At 48.3% G+C, this 20,296-nt stretch overlaps 7 protein-coding genes across 7 annotated transcripts; 4 read left to right on the top strand and 3 right to left on the bottom strand.

Moving 5' to 3' along the window:
• Window positions 1-109: 109 nt before the first annotated feature.
• On the top strand, window positions 110-2,557 carry CNH00340 (hypothetical protein). The gene is made up of 7 exons (XM_572226.2): window positions 110-190; window positions 263-329; window positions 390-461; window positions 515-733; window positions 789-1,197; window positions 1,247-2,221; window positions 2,278-2,557. The coding sequence occupies exons 1-7, from the start codon at window positions 169-171 to the stop codon at window positions 2,404-2,406; spliced, it is 1,893 nt and encodes a 630-aa protein (XP_572226.1). The 5' UTR covers window positions 110-168; the 3' UTR covers window positions 2,407-2,557.
• Window positions 2,558-2,803: 246 nt separating this feature from the next.
• CNH00350 (conserved hypothetical protein) lies at window positions 2,804-4,321 on the bottom strand. The gene is made up of 7 exons (XM_024657623.1): window positions 4,189-4,321; window positions 4,084-4,129; window positions 3,888-3,938; window positions 3,806-3,829; window positions 3,742-3,748; window positions 3,305-3,564; window positions 2,804-3,226 (listed from the first exon to the last, which is right to left on the bottom strand). Exons 1-6 carry the CDS (start codon window positions 4,193-4,195, stop codon window positions 3,463-3,465), a joined length of 237 nt encoding a protein of 78 aa, XP_024513304.1. The 5' UTR covers window positions 4,196-4,321; the 3' UTR covers window positions 2,804-3,226; window positions 3,305-3,462.
• A 775-nt stretch (window positions 4,322-5,096) lies between these two features.
• CNH00360 (conserved hypothetical protein) lies at window positions 5,097-7,311 on the bottom strand. The gene is made up of 4 exons (XM_572228.1): window positions 6,541-7,311; window positions 6,201-6,308; window positions 5,792-6,154; window positions 5,097-5,743 (listed from the first exon to the last, which is right to left on the bottom strand). The coding sequence occupies exons 1-4, from the start codon at window positions 7,281-7,283 to the stop codon at window positions 5,335-5,337; spliced, it is 1,623 nt and encodes a 540-aa protein (XP_572228.1). The 5' UTR covers window positions 7,284-7,311; the 3' UTR covers window positions 5,097-5,334.
• Window positions 7,312-10,237: 2,926 nt separating this feature from the next.
• Window positions 10,238-13,253, top strand: CNH00370 (beta-glucosidase, putative). The gene is made up of 6 exons (XM_024657624.1): window positions 10,238-10,452; window positions 10,512-10,544; window positions 10,595-10,650; window positions 10,701-12,076; window positions 12,136-12,994; window positions 13,046-13,253. The coding sequence occupies exons 1-6, from the start codon at window positions 10,334-10,336 to the stop codon at window positions 13,192-13,194; spliced, it is 2,592 nt and encodes an 863-aa protein (XP_024513305.1). The 5' UTR covers window positions 10,238-10,333; the 3' UTR covers window positions 13,195-13,253.
• On the bottom strand, window positions 13,214-14,866 carry CNH00380 (integral to membrane protein, putative). Its single transcript, XM_024657625.1, has 8 exons — window positions 14,749-14,866; window positions 14,388-14,645; window positions 14,321-14,338; window positions 14,014-14,264; window positions 13,881-13,971; window positions 13,799-13,833; window positions 13,559-13,749; window positions 13,214-13,502 (listed from the first exon to the last, which is right to left on the bottom strand). Exons 2-8 carry the CDS (start codon window positions 14,623-14,625, stop codon window positions 13,319-13,321), a joined length of 1,008 nt encoding a protein of 335 aa, XP_024513306.1. The 5' UTR covers window positions 14,626-14,645; window positions 14,749-14,866; the 3' UTR covers window positions 13,214-13,318.
• Window positions 14,867-15,017: 151 nt separating this feature from the next.
• Window positions 15,018-17,832, top strand: CNH00390 (hypothetical protein). Its single transcript, XM_572231.2, has 2 exons — window positions 15,018-15,218; window positions 15,268-17,832. The coding sequence occupies exons 1-2, from the start codon at window positions 15,080-15,082 to the stop codon at window positions 17,772-17,774; spliced, it is 2,646 nt and encodes an 881-aa protein (XP_572231.1). The 5' UTR covers window positions 15,018-15,079; the 3' UTR covers window positions 17,775-17,832.
• Window positions 17,833-18,463: 631 nt separating this feature from the next.
• CNH00400 (B2-aldehyde-forming enzyme, putative) lies at window positions 18,464-20,259 on the top strand. Its single transcript, XM_572232.1, has 4 exons — window positions 18,464-18,953; window positions 19,048-19,122; window positions 19,171-19,283; window positions 19,344-20,259. Exons 1-4 carry the CDS (start codon window positions 18,614-18,616, stop codon window positions 19,893-19,895), a joined length of 1,080 nt encoding a protein of 359 aa, XP_572232.1. The 5' UTR covers window positions 18,464-18,613; the 3' UTR covers window positions 19,896-20,259.
• Window positions 20,260-20,296: the final 37 nt, after the last annotated feature.

Genomic DNA, 20,296 nt, shown 5'->3' with positions numbered 1-20,296 from the left:
CGTAAAGAGTTTCTTTTTGAGTGGTGTGTAATATAACTTTGACGTAATTAAGGACCTTAAATTGGCTCCAGCGAGCGGGTCCAGCCAGGTTCGTTCTTCGTTTTCACGGGTTGATTTCTTCTTCTTCTTTTCCTTCTCTTCCTTTCCTTCCATCCTCCACAACCCGCAATGGTAGACACCCAGTACGCATGTGAGTGATGCTCTGCCTCTTCAGGGCCGTGGCTTTTTGACAAGTGTGAGACGGTCAGCTGATAATACCCAGTCCGAGCACAGAAGACAGCTGGCGTTGCAGACGCCCCTGCTTGGGAGGTGTCCAACAGAATACCCGCGTACGTTCGCCATATAAGAACTGTCTCCAAGTCTATGCTTACCAACTGCTTTACCTCTAGTGAAACTGTTGGCTCCAAGTGCTATGCGTACTCACCTAATGGCGAATGGCTCGCCTATGCCATGAACAATTGGTCCGTTTCCTACTGTACCTGTGTGCAGGACCAGCAGCTGACTTTGCGAGCAGTGTTGAGATCATTCCTTCCCATTCTTCATCACCGACTCCTGTAACCCTTCAGCAAGCCAACATCGTCGCTCTAAAATTCTCTCCTATGAGCTCTTACCTTTTCACCTTTGAGCGACCCGTTAAAACTGAGAGTGGTGAGATGTACAAGAATGCCAAAGCATGGGATGTCAAGAATGGTGAGATTGTTGGAGGGTGGTATCAGAAGACCATGGAGGACTGGTGTGTTATACTATACGATAAACGATGGAATGTGTTGGAGCTGACGTGCGAACAGGGAACCTATCATCACCCCCAATGAGACCCACCTCCTCCGTGCTGGCCCTTCTGATCTTGCCATCTTCTCTCCTCCATTTGCCCCTCGTCCTTCAACTCGCCTGAAGATTGAAGGTATCCGAGGCATCTTCATCTCTGACCCTTCAGCTCTCCCTGCCACCTCTACCAACTCGAGACCTATTCCTGCGTACCATGAACCCGCTGTGGCCATTTGGATAGGTGAGAAGAAGGGTGCTCCAGCAAGTCTAGGATTATGGTCCCTTTCTTCTCTTATGGGGAAGAATGCGTTGCAGGCGAATGGCAATGGAGATATTCAGACGGAGACAAGAGATATGCCCCCTACAACAGCGAGGAAAGCGTTTTACAAGGCGGACAAGTTGACTGTCAAGTGGAATAATGCTGGTACAATGGTGAGTATTATGTATTTGTGGAACACGAGCCGATACTGATAAACTTTAGGCTCTGTTTCTGGCTCAATCAGATGTGGATAACTCTGGCAAGTCATATTATGGCGAAACCAATCTCTACCTCGTCGGCCTGGATGGCACCTTTGACGGTTTGGTTGAGCTTGATAAAGAGGGACCTATTTATGACTTTGCTTGGAGTCCTATTTCCCGCGAGTTCACCGTTTGCTATGGATACATGCCCGCCCGAACGCAAATGTTTGACCTCAAGGCCAAACCTGTTTATTCTTTCGGCGAGAACCCTCGAAACACCCTTGTGTACCAGCCCCAAGGCAAACTCCTTCTCAGTGCCGGCTTCGGTAACTTGGCTGGTGGTATAGACATCTGGGACGTGAGCACCCGTAACAAGGTCGCCGAGTTCAAGGCTTCCAACGCTTCCCATTGCGAATGGTCTCCTTGTGGTCGATACGTTCTAACTGCCACCCTGTCTCCTCGTCTGAGGGTCGACAACGGCGTCAAAATCTGGTGGTGTAACGGTCAACTCTTACATATTCAGCCTGTCGAGGAGCTCTACCAAGCTTCATTCGCCCCCCAGCGAGTCACCGAGATCGGTTCCTTCCCTGCCATCGTACCCAAGGCTCCTGAGGCCAATCCTAGTGTGGCCGCCTATAGACCCAAGGGGGAGACAGATGGTGTCGCAGCCAAGCCTGCGGGCGCTTATCGACCTCCGGGTGCGAGAAATAGGCCCGAAGGCGAGAACGCATCTGCGTCATTCGGTTCTAGCAGGGGTAAGCCTGGAGTACGAACCGTTCCCGGCGCGGGCGGTAGACAGCCCCCTGGATCCGCGCCTGGCGCCAGTACGGGTGCAGGAGGGGATGATAAGAAGAAGAGGCAGCGAAAGAGGGGCGGAAAGGATAAGGAAGAGGAGAAAAAGGACGAGGCGCCTACTCAGGAGGCAGTTAAGCCGGAAGTAAAAGAGGAGGCAGGTGAGGATGCGGTTGCCAAGAAGATTAGGAACTTGATGAAGAAGGTGAGTTGGGTTTTATCGCCGCAAGGTAAAGAAGCAGACGTCTGACATTTTCACAGCTCAAAGCTATCGACGAACTCAAGACCAAACTTGCCGCGGGCGAAATTCTCGAGAAGACTCAGCTCAAGAAAATTGAATCTGAAGCGCAAGTTAAGTCGGAAATCAAGGCTTTGGGCGGTAATGTCTAAATCTCACGTGTCCGTACTTTTGGCTGAAGGGATGGAGGAGGAAAAAGGAGTCGAGTGATTTGTTGACCTAGTGCACTCCAGAGAGAGGGTGTACTATTCACAATATACATCATTTGGGATGTCCGAGCATGATGCATTGCATTGGGTTTTATTTTTCGTTTTTAGCCCGAGTCGAAGCGAAGACGCATTTTAATGTTCCTCTTCTGAGTGAAGTCTCCTTTTGTGCTTTTCTCATTCTCTGGCCAATTCCAATAATCGGCGTATTCGAGCCATAAAGTAGTACGAACGACTCGTTGTCACGGCCGATACTACTTTATATAGATAATTTTGTAAGCTGTTGTATATGTGCCAGAACTGAGTTTACTCATCATACATTACTATACTACCAGCTTGATCTGAAGAGAAGATTTGTTGCATATGGGCTTGGCGAAGTAAGGCGCTACGACATCGCATTGTAGTCAAAGTAGCTATTCGCTCATCCGAATATAATATGCTGCAGATGACTAAGGCATACGGTAGTAGGAACGGCAAGCAACAAGACTATCCCTGTCATGGAATGCTGCAAAAGCTATTTCGTATATATTGGAAGGCTTGAACTTTCGGCACAATGCTAATATTGTTGGCCTTCCAATACTAAGTGAAGTTTGTCCTATTTGGGAAAACTTCAGTCCGAAGAGCTTGGAAGAGCTGAGCCTCTTCCTGGATTCAAGTGATGTTCACAGGAAAAACGGGCAATGGAGGAGTTACATCGGCGACGTTTTGGACTGTATCAAACAAATCCCCTTTGTCAGGTTGTTGTCGTGCTGCTTGATTACGGCCTCTACAGCAGTAGTATTTCATTAGCCGCCACGTGATAATTGAAATGATTGAGATCCATGCAAAGAACTCTTAGCCTTACAACAGACCTCTCTATAATATAATATAGAAATAAGTACTCCTTCCTCTCGCTCATCGTTGTTTCTCTATCACGCCAATAATATCTCCGTCCCTTTCGCGGCCAATTGAATCTCGAGGAATAGAGCTCCCAATCAGAAGCAAGTATAACACACGATGGTTCTACTTCTTTTGTTGGGCATTCTGCTTCCTCTTTTCCACCTTGGCGTCGTAGGCCGATAATTCTCCTCGAGCTTCAGCCTCAGCTCGAGCCTTGGCTTTGAGCTATCATTCCAATGACCAACACAAATAGTGATATCCATCGTTCGGTAAATAGTTGATAATTGTTGCAGAGCAATGATCGAAGGGGGTATGAGGTAGGTGGGAGAGGGTGAATAAAAGGTCGAGTTCGTCAGTGGGGAATTTTTAAACCCTATGGAATATTCAGCATAGTGAACATACCGCTTGCCTAAAATATCAAGTCAGCTACAGGCTCCGGAGTATCGCCAAATCAACTTCCACTCACTTCTCGGCAACAGCCTTAGCGTCGCTGCAACCATTTCAAAGATCAGCCTTGAAACCTTTGAACATTGGAACGGCACACTCACGCTTCCCTTCGTTGTTGAGGACTACCAGCAAGCTTGGTACCCTTGGCGGCTCTGTCCAGTCAATGATCAGTACTTTTAATTACTTTGACCTATGTGTCATCCATAATAAAACGCAACAATCCCCGGCTCCGCATAGCCAGCGGAGATGCCGGTCGTAAAACACCTTATTACTACAGTAGAAGGATTATTGACATACTGGGCCTTCAAGGCCTTAGCTCGGTCACGTTCACGCTGGTCACCACCTATGAATGAAGACTAGATCAGCTTGAGATGAGCATGATTGTCCAGAAGGCCAACTTACGAGTCATTTTAAAAGGGCACTTCCACGACAAGCTAGGCAAAAGAGATTTGAAAGGTTTCTAAAGACGCTTAACTTCTACTCCTTCGAGGAAGTGCAGCAATCAAGATGCAAACGAAGCGAAAAAAGATAAAAGCTGAAATGTTGACACCAAACGCGTCCTTTTTTCGCGCGCATTTGTTTTTTTCACTCAAATGGCGGTTTCCTTACATATATGATGATTCGTCGATTTTGGCCACATTTCCTTGTCTCACAAATCACTTCCAGATGCAGCTGGATTCTCATCTGAAAACTCCCATGATGATTCCTGTCCATGATATGCGAGCGCATATGCATTGCATGACTAGTTCGTTGAGTATTAAATGGCCACTATTTTACGTAATTGGAACAGCTATTGTGACGACTGGACTAAAAAGCTGTTTGGAGCTGATGCATTTTAATCTATTCGTCGAAAGGCGGGTTTGGAAGGCTGGGTAGATGCAGACCTAGCAGGTTGTCTCGACTCCAGATGCTCAACAAGGGGGTATATCTTCAAAGTGAGTGACTCTATTGTTGATTGGCAGTCCAAGCGGCAGGCTACTACCGCTTCACCGTCTACTCTCGAATCAGAATACGTGGCCATGTCAGAGGCAGCGAAACACGGCGTGTATCTTCAACGTCTGCTCGAGGAGCTAGGCTACAAGTCTGACAAGGTACCGCTCAACTGCGACACTATGGGTGCAATCTCTCTTGCCAACAACCCAAGTTTCCACTCGAAAACCAAACACATCGATATCCGAGTTCATATGATACGCGACTATTATGTCGAATATGGCTATTTTTCCCTCTCCTACATACGCGCAAACGATCATTGAAAGATAACAAGTCTGCCCGGAAGTCTAGGATCAAATGAGTCACCGTGTATATATGTAAAGTGCATCATAAATAAATGCATCATAATACCACACACTTGAACGAATACGTACATTCTCAATAACATAACACCCAAAACTGAATGTGATTCCCAAAATTAACTTGATGCAATTGAACTAATTTACCCAAAACCCTTTGCGCGAAGTCTTTCGCGGGCATCACTAGTTTTTACTTAACGTTTGTTCCCTTGCTGTACCTAGGGAATCTTTCTAATAGTTTGTTGTAGTTCCTTAGCACTCATGACACATGTATACTACCTGCGCATGTTTTGCTGGCCTCTACTGTGTCATAACCAGAAGGTGAAGGGGAGCGTGTGGTGGGTAAGATGGAGAGAAGTTGGTATTGATGTCCAGCCGCTGCTTTGCGCTTGACCCAGATCAGACGAATGGCACCACAAATGAGGATTACGACGCCAATCCACATAAGTCTCTTGCCCCAATGGCCCAAGAACGTGATAAAGCCAGCATCGTCCGCGTGCCATGAAGAACCGTAGAAGTGAGAGAAGAAGGAGTGGGGCACGTCAGAGATGGGGGCATTCTTCCCGTAAAGAGACTTGGGGAGGACACGGATCTCAGAACGAGGGTGAGACTCGGTGAGGGGGTGTGAGGCGGAGAAAATGGCATATTGGGCGGACAAGAACATGGGCCTGGGGTACATCAGCGTTTGTCTCGTGACTGTCAAGCAAGATATCTACCCGGTAGAGAACATGACAGTAGGGTAGTTGGAGAAGTACTTGTGGTTGAAAGCCGCAAGACCGTGGACAGTGCCGTCCATGAATGCAGAACCCTTGGACGAAAAGATCAAGTCGTTGGAGATACCGACGGGCTTGGTGATAGGAAGGATGACCTCCCAATCACCTTGCAAGAGAGGGTCCAAACGTCTTCGACAGCCGATATCAAGGTCCATGTAGACACCGCCAAAGTGGTGGAGGATAAAGTACCTGATAGAATCCGCTCGCTGGATAGGGAACTCGTAAGAGTCGTACATGTGAAGGTGAGCCGGGTAGTGCTTGGCAATGAATTCTCGAGAGAGATCGTCGGTCCAAAGCATGTACTCGCTGTAGATTATTAGCATTTGCCAATACTTCTTGTATAAGTACTCACTAGTCGGGCATGCCTTCTCTGCATTCCTTCCAAGCCTTTCTCCACTTCTCGGGTAGCTGGTCGTCTTTCCATGTCTGGTGAATCAACCTAGGGATGTTTTCTCCTGGCCTACAGATGCCATGTCAGCCATATTCGTTTGTGAAGAGAGTTATTCGGGGTAATCGACCACGTTGCTTCAACAGGATTTAATGAAAGTAGGAGATTGAGTCAAGTAAAATGGAACCCGTTGATATCGTCGAACGACTCCAAGAGGACCGAGCACAAAAGAAGAAAGACGACCCAATTGCACCATGATGGAACACTGCAAAGCGCAGCCGATACCCCAATGAGATGAACTCACCTGTTGGTAACATTGTACAGCCTTTCCCAGCTATCGGTGTCCCGCACACGCCCGTCCCAGTCGTTTCGCATCCAGTATGAACCAGTGCCCATGCCATCAATCCCCCACTGACCATTATCTTCTTCGATAGATGAGGTGGCGGTAGGATCTGTGTCGACAGCTTCACTTTCAGGCTGTGTGGCATTATCTTCATCGACCTCTTCAGCGGCATCAAGCTCCTCCATCTCCTCCTTGAACTCGTCCCAAGTTTCGGCAGTCATGGTGGCAGAGTCGACAGAGATGGTGGAAGCGGACGCAGCAGCACCCGTCGAGCTGTAGGAGAGGACATCGCTATCGAGCTCTCCCCATTGCACTCGTTTCGACAGTTTCGGTCTAGGTTGTTCAAGAAGAGGCTTGATGACATCTTCTGCTCTCCAGGCAACTTCAGTCTCTGTGAGATAGGCCCATGAGGGGATGGCGAGGTAGTATGATACTGTGGAAAGCACGATAACCGTGCCGAGGAGGACGAGGGAAAGGATGACGAGGAAGGCGATGACTGTTTTGCGTGTGAGGCTTGTGGATGTGTCGCGGGAACGTCTTGTGCGTTGGCTGGGCATTGTGCCAGCTCGTCGGCGGTGGGAGGGATAAGAGTAGGGATAGGGGGGCTGGAGAGGATGGGAATTGAGGGCGACGGAAAGCGAGGTGCGGCGGCGGGGATAGGCTAGCGGGGAGTACGGATGTATAGAGGATGACTTTGAGGCCATTCACAGTGGGATAATAACGGATCTCGATATATTATTATTTTTGTACTATGTGGGAGTGGGAAACGTAAGGGATAAGGGTCAGATCGTGCACGCTGTGGCAAAAAAAAGTCCGGACGCGCCAGCCAACAACTGGTAAACACAACAACAACCCCGCCACCCAGCCCTGCATCCAGACGCGCTACGTACAGTCTACGGCCCGCTACCAGACCCCTTCATCCCCCACTTGCATTCCCCACCGCCAACTCCTCCCTCTCTATCGCACAGCATGACCGCATTCCCATCATTATCTCCTGCATGGATTTTTTGGGCTTTTATGTACCTGAATATTCGCAGCAGGTCCATTAAACGGTGTCAACAACGCGCTCCCTGCTCTTCGGCCGGCCTCCGAAACGCAGCAAAACACGGCGAACATGCCCAAAATCCGACGAATAGCATGTCGCGGAGGGACCTCATTGGTCCTGCGGTCCAGGGTCGCCTTTTTCCGTTTCATCAACCACGGCAGCCGGTTCTGGGATTGCGTGCATCGCACCAGGTTCCCGCCCTTTTCCCCTTTTTACTTTCCTGTTTGGGCTTTTTTTCATTGCACCGACGACTTCAATTTTCATCCATCCACTTCCATAAAAGTCTATATCAGATTCATGCGTCAAAATGCGATCCCGCCGTACCCCAACCCGTTGCCTCTTTGGATCTTGGACCCGGAATAACTTCAGTAGCTCATAATAAATAAATGCAAGGAAACGAACGCGGGGAGATAAATGAGATGGAGGAACAACCCATGACCGTCGTGGTGGATCAAGCACGCAGAAAGCCTGCAATCTGCAACCTACATTTGTTAGTTATATGTACTACTACTGTACATACTACTCTATACTTGCACCGACTCTGCTCCGAAGTACGAGAGCGAGGTGAACATCGGGTTTCAAAGCGCGATAAAAGCGTTGTTCCTTTACTACGTCGTAGCATCTGCTGCTGGTGGGCAGGTCGCGTGGCTTTATTACATTTTATTGTGCAACGTGACTCCAGTTACAGGCCAGAAGGTTTATTGCTCTTCTTCCCGGCTCTTTTTGGTAGACAGTCTCGCTGACGGTCGATATTACTCCATGTACGGTGTACGACAGGGGGGACACCAGGAGGGCCAGCCAATTGAAACCTCGCTCAGAAACAAACAATAAACGTGGCTGGCATACGGGCATGAGATCATCGATGGTAGCAAGCAGCATTTCTCGCTGCTGGTCCGATATTCAAATATCCACTCGCCTCCGCCGTGGCCTCCCCCATATTCCGCCAAAGAAGGACCACCAATTGCCCGCTATATTTACTCATTTGAACTTATTTTCGGACAATTTAGACTGAGCAAATTTCGAGTATCTGAGCCTAAAAAGCTTTTAAAGTCCAAAGCTCAAAAGGGTCCAAACGCGTCATGTCCAGTTAGACATATCAACAGACACAACAATCGACACATGTTTCATCTTTCATCGTCACTGACACATGCCTGTGCAAACAACAACAAGGTAGCTTTTATATATAGACACCTCCTCACTCCTGTTCATACGTTCCCTAGTAGCTATTATTGGCTAGCGTTGGTGCGTTTCAGCCCTGAACACCCTCCTCTCTCTCCCTCATCGTCATCATCACGTTCATATATGCATTTTATGATGTGACTTCTCCTTGCTAATACGCTGTACAACAACTGTAATACGATACTATCGAAGGCCTTGGCCGGGTCGAAGATACACTTGCCAGTGCACCTATACGACTATCGTTATACCGCTTTATATCCTACCGTGATCGCGTTCCGCCCGACAATTCTCTTCTCTCCTCTGTGTATTTCACTTCTCACTTGCTTGTACGTACCCAAGCTCAGATGGCGCAAGAAGATATTGCAGACAGTTGTTCCGGGCTTCTCGGTCCCTGATGAACTTATCACATGCTTTACAACACAACTACAAAAACTCAACGAAATTAGGACTCGTCGGGATATGGATGCGAAGGCGATACCGGATGGTGGGTGCCGCGCGGAGAAATTATTACACTTCTCATCATCGTATGTTTGTCAAGAGATTGTGATGGGAATTAGTTTACAGTAAGCAACTTGAAGACTAGATTGTAGGAAGCGGAGATTCAACAAGCAGCAACTGGGCAACAAGCTGTGTGACCTGCGATGGTGCAGGGTGCAACATGTTTATTATGCGGAGAAGAACACGAAATTGAAGTCTGATGGCTGATGGACAACGAACAGCAGTGACTAATCTGATCTGATAAGGACTAACAGTACATTTTTATTATTACCGTGAACGTATGATGGTGCGTTGTGAGTCATTCGTTGTATGACAGTTGATAAATAACATTTGCCGAACGCATTTGCAAATTATGTTATAACAGCTACCATCATGGAAAAAGACAAACTCAATCTGCATTTCCACCCAGAGAGTCGACTATTCCATCGTCTGCCTGGTGAGAGATCGAGCGGACGACGGGTTCAAAGTCGATTGGGTTTTGCTTCAAAACGAAGGAACCCGGATATATCACCAAGAATAGTCCTATGTGTTGCATATTAGACAGTTGACTAATTACTCGCTATTGAGCGGCGATTTCTACGCTATATACGGGGACTGTGATCAGCCTGCCGAAAAGAATTGTGAAAACGAACAAACGGATTATAGAACAGATAAGACTTCCTCGCCGTAATAAATGCTCTTCTGCTCTCTTCTTCAAATTCTAATAATAGGCGTCGCATTCCTACGGTGCCTGGCAGAGGGGAGGCGGCGTATTTCCACAGTTGTCATTTTTCCGCGTATTCTTTGATTTTTGTTGGTTATTATTATGCCGAGATATAATTCTTTGCCGAGTTCGGCTGTTTGGCAGGATAAACGTCGGATTGACTTCGGAAAGTCTTTCCGAGTTACTTGTATTGACATCTTGTCCATAGACTGAAGATTGACCGTGAATGAACAGTGAGATATGCGGCAGGCCCCAGGTCGCACCCGGTTAAATGCGAATAACTTTATCTCGTCTCTTCCCTCTCTCAACTACTTCCCACTACATTTGCCATGCCCACGAACAACACAAACCTTGACAGGTCGTTCTTGACCGCAAATATCGATGATCTCCTTAAGCAGCTCACCACAGAAGAGAAGATCTCCCTCCTTGCAGGCAAGGATTGGTGGACGTGAGTCTTGCTTGCTTGCTTGCTTTGATAGACATAGGCTGACGTACATTGTATAAAAGCACTGTACCGATTCCAAGGCTCAACATCCCTTCGTGAGGTGCTTATGCTACTTAGAAGTGCGGGTATACTGATGTTGGAGTAGCATCAAGATGACCGATGGCCCTGGTGGCGCTCGAGGAGACTCATTTTACCATATGAGTGAGTACCATGGACTTGCTGGTTAAATGTTCAGGGCTGATCAGAATTAGCACCGGCTTGTGCCCTTCCAAGCGCTACTTCTCTGGCCTCCACTTTTTCTCCCGATTTAATCCATTCAGCCGGTAATCTCCTAGCACTTGAAACCCTTGCTCGCAATGCTGTCTGCCTTCTTGCTCCCACTATCAACATCCAACGTTCCCCGCTCGGTGGTCGAGCATTCGAATCCTTCTCTGAAGACCCCACTTTGTCAGGCTTGATTGCGGCCGCTTATGTTGCTGGTCTGCAGGAAGGTGGTGTTAGTGCGGCGATCAAGCATTTCGTGGGGAATGATCAAGAGCATGAACGGATGGGCGAGGACTCTGTCATCGCGCCTAGGGCGTTGAGGGAGATTTACCTTCGACCATTCCAGATTGCACTCAAGAAGTCTAAACCACAAGCATTCATGACGGCTTATAACAAACTCAATGGGACGCATTGTTCGGAGAACGAATGGTTACTTGAGGAGCTGCTGAGAAAAGAATGGGGGTTCGATGGGCTGGTAATGAGTGATTGGTATGGTACCTATTCCATTTCCGAAAGTATCAACGCCGGGCTCAACCTCGAGATGCCCGGGGCCACCCGATGGCGTCCCAACGGACTAGTGACTCACCTTATCAAAGCGCACAAGATCGACCCCAGGCAGTTGGACAAGGTTGCAGGTGGTGTATTAAGATGGGTACAGAAGCTTGTGAAGAAAAACGAGGAGTTGGTATATTCACCGCCTGGCAAAGAGAAGACTAGAACTGAGGATCAAGCAGAAGACGCCAAGTTGCTTCGTCGTTTGGCTGGGGAAAGCATTGTACTTCTCAAAAATGAGTTGAATGTTCTCCCAATCAGGGAACCCAAAAAGATCGCCGTCATCGGTCCCAACGCCAAGGCCAAGGTCCTCACCGGCGGTGGATCTGCGCAACTTCGCTCAGCCTGGTCGTCAACTCCCTGGCAAGGTCTCTCCGATAATGCTCCCCAAGGTGTTGAACTTTCCTATTCCCTTGGATGTCACTCCGACAAGTTCCTGCCTATACTTGACGACAGTTTTACCTGTCCTGATGGCTCACCCGGCTTCCAACTTTCACACTTCCCCATCACCTCCTCAGGCGATAAAGCTGAGGAACCCGTACATGTCGAGACATGGGACTCATCCGACATGTTCCTTGCTGACTTTACCGCTCCTGGTCTGACTAAGGAGTACTTTACCCAGCTTGATGCCGTCTGGACACCGGTGGAGGATGGAGAGTATGAATTTGGAGTGGTCGTTACTGGCAAGGGGTGGTTCTGGATCAATGGAGAACTTGTTATCGATGCGTCAAGGGAAGATGAAAGGTCAACGAGTTTTTTTAACTTGGGAACGAAGGAAATCAAAGGCCGAACCAGGGCTACAAAGAACAAGGTGAGTTGTCCAACTGACGTTACATTGTCACGGAAGAGAATTGATATTGCTTGTCGTAGAGATATGACATTCGCTTCCTCCACGACACCCGGCCATACTCAGTCAACAACATTAACACTCCCATCGCAAGTGCCGGTATGCGTCTTGGCTACATCCAGGTTATCCCCGCTTCGACTCTCCTCTCTAACGCCGTCTCTCTCGCTGCATCCTCAGACGTCGCCTTGCTCGTTATCGGGCTTAACTCGGGCTGGGAATCAGAAGGATACGACCGTCCTGACCTTTCTTTACCGATGGACACAGACAAGCTCGTCAATGCCGTTGCGGAAGCGAACCCCAACACGATTGTTGTCATTCAAGCGGGTTCTGCCGTTTCAATGCCGTGGCTCGACAAAGTGAAAGGTGTGGTGTTTGCTTGGTACCTGGGAAACGAGACTGGTAATGCCATCGCCGACATTATCTACGGGTATACCAACCCTTCTGGTCGCCTCCCGATGACATTCCCCAAACGAGAGCTTGATATTCCCGCCAATCTGAACTACAAATCGGCACGCACCAGGGTTTATTACGACGAAGGTATCTGGGTAGGGTACAAGCATTTTAATGCAAGAGGTATCGACCCTCTCTTTCCCTTCGGCCATGGTCTTTCCTACACCACTTTTGCTTATTCCGGCCTTCACATCTCTCAAGTACCAGAATCACCAAAGAACGTCGGTGCTGATGGATGGAGAGTGGAAGTCGGGGTGCAAGTGGAAAATATTGGCATGGAAGAGGGAGCGCACACAGTCATGTTCTGGCTGAGTCCGCCACCTGAGAGCCCGAACGGACTGAAGCACCCGAAGTGGACTCTGCAAGGGTTTCAAAAGGTTTATGGGCTCAAACCAGGTGCAAAAAGAGAGATCAAGGTCACGTTTGATAAGTGTAAGTTTTCTCTAGAAACCTACAGCTAAGAAGACAGCTTATGAGTATTAGATGCGGTCTCACACTGGGATGAGCTCTGGAACACTTGGAGGGCGGAGTTGGGAGAGTGGACTGTTCGGGTTGGCTTAGACGCACAAAACATCAGTGGCGAGAAGGCGACATTCAAGATTGAGGATGATCTTGAGTGGAGAGGCTTGTAAAGACAGTTCAATATAAATAAAGGGCGTACGAAGTTGTGCAATATAGTCATATATGTAAATAGAATGCAGCTAATCATGTCGAGAGATCTAGACTTTGTCAATTCTACGTCATCTATACCACAGTCTACAAAAGTCCTTCCGATTCGGCGATAGTCTTACCAACAGCCATAGCCCTCCCCCAAACCATACCTCTAAGCGCAGCGTATTGGAAACCAGCGCCTGCCAAGACAAAGCAGTGAAAAATTTGATGGGATGATCCGAAATAGTCGAAAGTGCCGGGGGAAAGCTTTTCGGGGATTCTTGCCGCGCTAGAAGCCAATCAAGTTAGTTTCCCATCCATCTTGTGACAAAGATTTCAGCCTACTAGAGTAATGCACCAAAAATGTAGCTTGCCCCACCTGCTACAATGAGGTCAAGGCTCATCTTTTCTCTCGCATGGACTAGACCTTGGGTGAACAAGATGTGGGTGATGGGTACCACAGCAGAGAGGCCTAGAACTATGAATGTGAGGGTACGGTGCCATCGATGGGAACGATGGTGTGGGGACAGTACGATCTGTGGGAAGATCAGTTTGGTGCGAGTGGGCATACGGAAACAAACCAACATAAGCTGATACTATACCGGCAATGATGATGCCAGCTGTTGCTTTTTGTCAGTGTCGATCTCCAACATGAGATGGGACGTACCCATATAGAAAACTTGAAGGAAGGCATTCTCATAGAAAGCATAGTACATACCGGGGGTGATACTCCCCACAATTAATACTACAATACCTATCTATAGAGGATCAGGACTCATATCCCCAAATCAATGACTCACATAATCTCCACGGTGAGCTGCATCGCAAACCTCTTTTGAATGGCATGAGACTGTATGAAACCAGCTGCTCAAACTCAAACATAACACAGCGCAAATGAGGTATAGAGCCAGGGCGACCTTGTCATGTAGAGTAGGCGGGGTCGGTAATGGGCTGCAGGACTGGTTTAGGGTGGGGAAATGCGTTGGGATGAGGTGAAGGGGGAGGAGCGAGAGAAAGAAGACAGCACCAACAGAATGGGAGTGGATGTTTACTGTGGGAGAGTAAATGTTTATACTATCCTGTCAACCACAAGAGGGTTAAACAAACCTGTCTCGTTGTGAAGGTCTGTGAAAGACTTAGTATGATAGTTCACCTCAACAAAAAATTGACTTACAGCTTACTGCACTCCATAAGCACTTTCGAATCGAGGGTGTCGCTCTTCTATACCCATGTCTAATATAATCATTATCTGTCTGCCAGGGTAGCAGCATCAGGGACTCCTCGTAGGAGATTGTCTTCCGCTCTCCATCCTCGCATGTCTCCCCTGGTTTTGGGAGTAAAGGGGTTGTCTCAGGCATGTTGGGCGGAGGCGTTGAAGATGCTGAAACAGCTTGACGGCGAGTAAGGACCATTTATGAGGTATTCTACACTCCTTTGAATCATTAATTTATAAGTAACTCTCAGGTCTCGAATGCAAAGACCAAGTGCGGTCCAGCAGCCACTCCGACAGCTTTCCACGACTAAAAAATACCCACCGACGATCCACGTAGTCGACGTCGTTCCGTTCGTATTATCGCTCAAGATGCCGATGGTAATATCCTTGATATAAATCACTTCGATTCTGAGGATTTCAGTCTTGAGCTACCAGCGATGCTGCCGACCAAGCATACATACAGATAAATCGAAAACAAAGTGATCAAAGAAATCATTGCCAGTGGTTCGATCTCCGACGTTCCAGGTAATGATGTCCGGTCACGTGACGAGATTAGATTTCTTCACAACTTTCGAGATACGTACCAACTTGCAATGGTGTACAAAGTAATTCATTAGACTCCCCAAACAGACAAATATTCAGCCTGCAACAGCATGGCTAGCGCAGAGATAATAACGAAACGACTCCATATCGGAGGTCTTAAGCCGGAAATTACCACCATCCACTTGAAAGACCGCTTTTCCATCTTCGGAACTGTGAAAGATGTCGAAGAGTTGCAGCCCGACGCTCTCGGTATGTCTTACGTTTATATATTTATCATTATTTGCTAATTCACTATCAGGAAACCCTAGACCATTCACTTTTTTGACCCTTGAAACCACACCTGCCCAGCTCAGACGCTGTCTCAACATCATGTCCGGGTCCCATTGGCGTGGCGCTCTTCTCCGTATTGCCGAAGCTAAACCCCGTTTCGATGTTGCTATCAACGCTGCCAACAACTCGGATCCCGGATTAAAAGCTAAGCAGATTGAGAGGAAGCGAAAGAGAGTTATGTTATCAAGGGGCGAAGATGTCGGTAAAGAGGCCCAGGATATGATCATCGTTGATGTCAAACGAGCAGAGAAGAAAAAGTTCTGGGTGGCTCTCAACATCGAAAATGGTGATACCAAGGCAACGCGACTGGTGAGACCCGTTTGTATGCGTGCGGAAAGGCCTATCGGCGTTGTTGAGAGAAAGGAAAACTCAAGAAGAAGAGCTCGTTTGCCTCCTGCAAGATCTTTCCGGAAAGTTATCAACCCGATTCAGTGGGGCTCTCAGATGGTTTTGTTTTCTACAGAAGAGCAGGTTGCTAGACCAAATCAACAAGAGGGTGAATGGGAATATGAAGAGTTTGAAGAGGACGACGAGAAAGAGACGGCGGAAGATGGCAAGGTGCCCATTGGTGTATGGAAGAAAACTGTTAACGGCGAAGTCGTTCAGGAAGAAGTCGTACGTGGTAAAAGGAGGCGTGTTGAAGCGGACGGCTATGACATCGAAGTCGATCTCGATTTGGGCAGTGATGATCTTCCTGTCGCAGGTAGCGCTGCTAGCTCGCCACTGTTTGGCACCAGACACTTGGCGGCCGATAGAGAAGGTTCCCCTCTCTTCCCTGTGCACAAAAACCATTTAGGTTCTCCCGTACCTACCTCTTCACAAGAAAGTGACGATGAACCTCAGCAACCTTCATCGCCTCTCTTCTCCACACGCCCCGCTGAAGGCCTCGAACAAGAAGAATTATCAGTCTCATCTTCGTCTTTCACATCCGCTTCCGGGTCACCTCTTCAGGCTCCTTCCCCGCTGTTCCCCACGCGTACAGTACCCGAAGAGGATCAGTTTTTAACTTCACCATCCCCTACCCCTTCTTCTGCTTCTCCCCCTATCCCAGACGCAATCCCCGTACCTGCACCCAAATGTCTTCCCGCCCCTCCCATCCCTGCTGTACCTGCTCCTCTCATTCAACAGGTTCGTACAGAAAAATCCGCCGCTCTTAACGTCCTTGGATCCCTCCTTGGCGGACTTGAAGGGCCTGCGTCCACACGGATGGAGAAGCTCACTATAAACGAATGGAAGGGTTTTTTGGAAGATGATAGTGATGATGATAGTGATGGGGAGGACGTTGAGATTGGACGAGGCAAGAAGAAGGAGAGGGAAAAGGCGCCTGCCGAGGCGGAAGTGATCGGGGAGGAGAATTTCAAAGTGCATGAGCCTATGATCGAAGTGTTTATGGTAGAGGGAAGCGGGAAACCTCAGGACGATGCGGAGAACCCCTCATCAAACGAGGAAAGAAGCAGCAGTAGCGACGAGTCCAGCTCAAATGATGATAAGATGGACGTGGACCCACCTACGGGGAATGGGGATGAGAAACAGAGCTCGCAGGAGGCAAGCTCTAGCTCTGAGTCAGGATCTAGCAGCAGTTCAGGCGATGACGATGAGCAGGACGATGATAACGGTGATTCGAATGGCGATTCAGATGATTCAGATGACTCTGATGACTCTGATGACTCTGATGACTCTGATGACTCTGACTCCGGCAATTCTGATTCTGATTCTGATTCTGACTCCAATGACTCTGATTCTGATTCTGATTCGGATTCGGATTCTGATCCAAGTTCAGACTCTGAATCGGACGATTCCGACAAGTCTCCATCTGCCCTTTATGCAAAACCCCAATCCTCAAAACCTACCACTCTCAAAGACCTATTTGCACCTACTGCCCCCTCCACCTCCCTTTTCTCCGGCCCTTCCACTTCCGCCGCTCAATCTGCCACCGGCTTCTCTCTCCTTGCAAACCTCGCCGAAGATCTCGAGCTCGATGACGAACTCGACATTCCTCTCCCTGTCCCCGGTGCCATCGCTGCACAAAAGGAGGAGGACGAGCTTCAACCTTTGTCAATGATGGAAGGTGGAAGAGGAAAAGTCAAGTTGGACCTGGAGAACGCTGCCGAGACCCCCATGTTTTTCGCCATCCCTATGGACAAAGAAACGGCGGAAAGAACCAAGGGCAAGAAAGGAGAATCCCGGAACCCGTTCAACGAGTTGTATTTCGGCGTGCCTAAACCTCTTACGAAGGAAATGGAGGAATATGACTATGATCAAGAGGGCTATGGTCCCAATGGTTACGGTCAGGAGCAGGGTCGGGAAGAGCAAGAATTTCCCCTTATGGGCTTCCACAGACAGCCCCGAGAGGGCGAGGCGGCCATGAAAGGGCTATGGGAGAAGGAACGAGGCGAGTTGACCCAAGCGTGGAAAAGGAGACATAGGGAGGCCAAGAAGCAGAGGAGAAGGAAGGGTGGTGAGGATATTGATTAGTGGATCCTGTAGAGTGCTCCTGGGTAGATGACGGAGGGTAATAATCATGCATTTTCATTATATTTGTAAGTTTGCTGATGCCCCGAGTCGTACAACCACCAAACGTCAATCGCCTGCTCTCTTGACATATTCAGATCCCACTATCTACCTAACTGTTGAATGATGAGCGAACCAATGGGAGCACCTGAAGATTCGGAGAGAGGCTGTTTGGTGGCATGGCTGTGCTTATAATCTTCTATAGGCTTCTATTGTAGGTTTTTTGTTTTGTTTCTTCTTTTCATGCATTTATAGACACCTCGCTCACAACACTAAGAACTAACTCCGTCCTTGTAACAATTGAACTTACTATCTGGTTACTGACTCACGTCATCCAATCTAAAAAAGTACCTTGTAGAATTGTTGTCATGTCGTCACACTCAATGAAGTCTTGGCCGTCGTATGCACCCCGTCGTATGGCAGATGAAAGGTAGTACATGCATGTTTCGTTCGTTGTCGAGGTGAGTTGCTATTTAACTGCGGATGGCAATCTTACGTATTCGACTCTCCCTGGACGTATTATAATACATAGTAGGTGTCAGCAAGGAGTGCCACACTCGGCGTTTTATGTTTGAAGGCGACGCGGATGACCTCTCAGGGGCAGTTGTCACAGTCGCGGATGGGGGCTTGTTGTTTGCACGGTTCGTCTCCTTTGCAATTTCATAACAGAAACCCTCTCCTTTACATCATTAACACCATATACATCAACATCACATTCATTTATACACGCTCTTTACTTGGTTTCCATACATATCGTAATCCGACTATCCAGCACATCAACTAACTCGATACACCCACCGACCATGCTCGCCCTCCTCGCCCTCTTCCAGCTCCTCCCCATTCTTGCGCTCGCTGCCCACAACCCTCCCCACCGCCGCGCTCACGAGCGAGCTCGAAAGAATTACGAGCATATTCATGGCCGCGATGCTGAAGAATCCCCGTCCATCGTCGAGAGGGATAACCATTATGACAATCGAACCATTGTTGAGCGCGACCACTTTGACAATAGGACCCTCACTCCCCGAGGGACAACGTATACCGGCGTTGGAACCTTTTACTACACAGGTTTGGGCGCTTGTGGTTTGAACTCTCAAGACAGCGATTACATGGTTGCGTTGAACTCTGCGCAGTATGGTAGTGGATGTAAGTACGAGTCCTTGAATCTCTTTATGCCGGAAAATCAAATTTCCAGAAAAAAGTAAAAAAAGGCATGTGCTGATGGATCTCACGCATGCAGACCCCGGTCCTCAGTGCTTCAAGTACATTACCATCCAAATGGGCTCTACCACTGTCAGCGGTGTTGAGATTCTTGGTGAGTTAGTTGATATTTGAGGCGTTTCCTTTGCTAACAAACATACAGACGAATGCCCTACATGTGACTATGGATCCCTTGACTTGTCTCCCGGCCTTTTCACCCGGTTCGCTGATTATGACGCCGGTACTATTCAAATCACTTGGTGGTTTGACGACGATGTGAGTTGGGCTGTCTTTACAAAACTCCGCGCAAAATTCCTACTGACACATCTTTTGTAGGCTCCTGCCGCGACTACCACCTCTGAAACTCCCACTTCTACTTATGTACCCCCCACCTCCACCTGGGTTGCTCCTTCTTCCTCATCGACTTCCACTTACGTCTGGATTCCTCCTTCGTCATCGTCCACCCCTGAGTGGGTCGAGCCTTCCACCTCACCCACTCCTTCTTCCACCACCCAGTGGTATTCTTCGCCCGCTGAAACCTCTACTTCGACCACACCCACCTCCACCTGGGTGGCTCCTTCTTCCACTTCCACCTCCGTCTGGGTTGAGAGCTCCACCTACAGCTCCTCTGCGCCTAGCAGCACCATCACTTCATCCGCGTACTCTTCCGCTTCTGCGGCCGTCAACTCTACCAACCCTTTCGCCATTGTGAGCAACGCTTCCAACAGCAGTGTTTCTGCTACCATTTCCTCCGATACTGGTGTCAGCGGCAGCGCAAACAGCGGGTCATCAGAAGTTTCTGTCGAAGTTACCGGCAACCTTGAGATGATCAACGCTCTTGCTGCCCAGTACGGTCAGCTCGTGGTCGAGGCCGCCCTCCAGAGTTAGATCTTATCTTCCCCATCCTATCACTCTCTCGAACTTGTTTACGAACACTGGCTGTGCAGGACAATTGAAATTTTGAAATATTGACGCGCATAACGAACCTTATATCATAGTATCTACCATTATATCTCTTATTTTTCGTTTCCGTTGCGCTCTCAATTTTATAAACACGGGCTGTGTGTAGTTCCTTTTACTTTGTCTCTTTTCTCACAATCTTTTTCCATCTTCTTTCCCATGAACCACTAACTGGATGTTTGATGGCAGTGGAAAGGACGTATACCTTTTTTTTACGTTTGTAACGATACCCCATGTCCCTTTCGTTATCTACATGTTTTCGTCTGTGTACACGATGCACGATGTCTACGATCCAAATATCGCATATTTACCTATCTACATCTGCCTAC

This window comes from Cryptococcus neoformans (genome assembly GCF_000091045.1).
Source record: "Cryptococcus neoformans var. neoformans JEC21 chromosome 8 sequence".
Lineage (NCBI taxonomy): Eukaryota > Fungi > Basidiomycota > Tremellomycetes > Tremellales > Cryptococcaceae > Cryptococcus > Cryptococcus deneoformans.
This window is presented reverse-complemented; position numbering and strand designations above follow the sequence as displayed.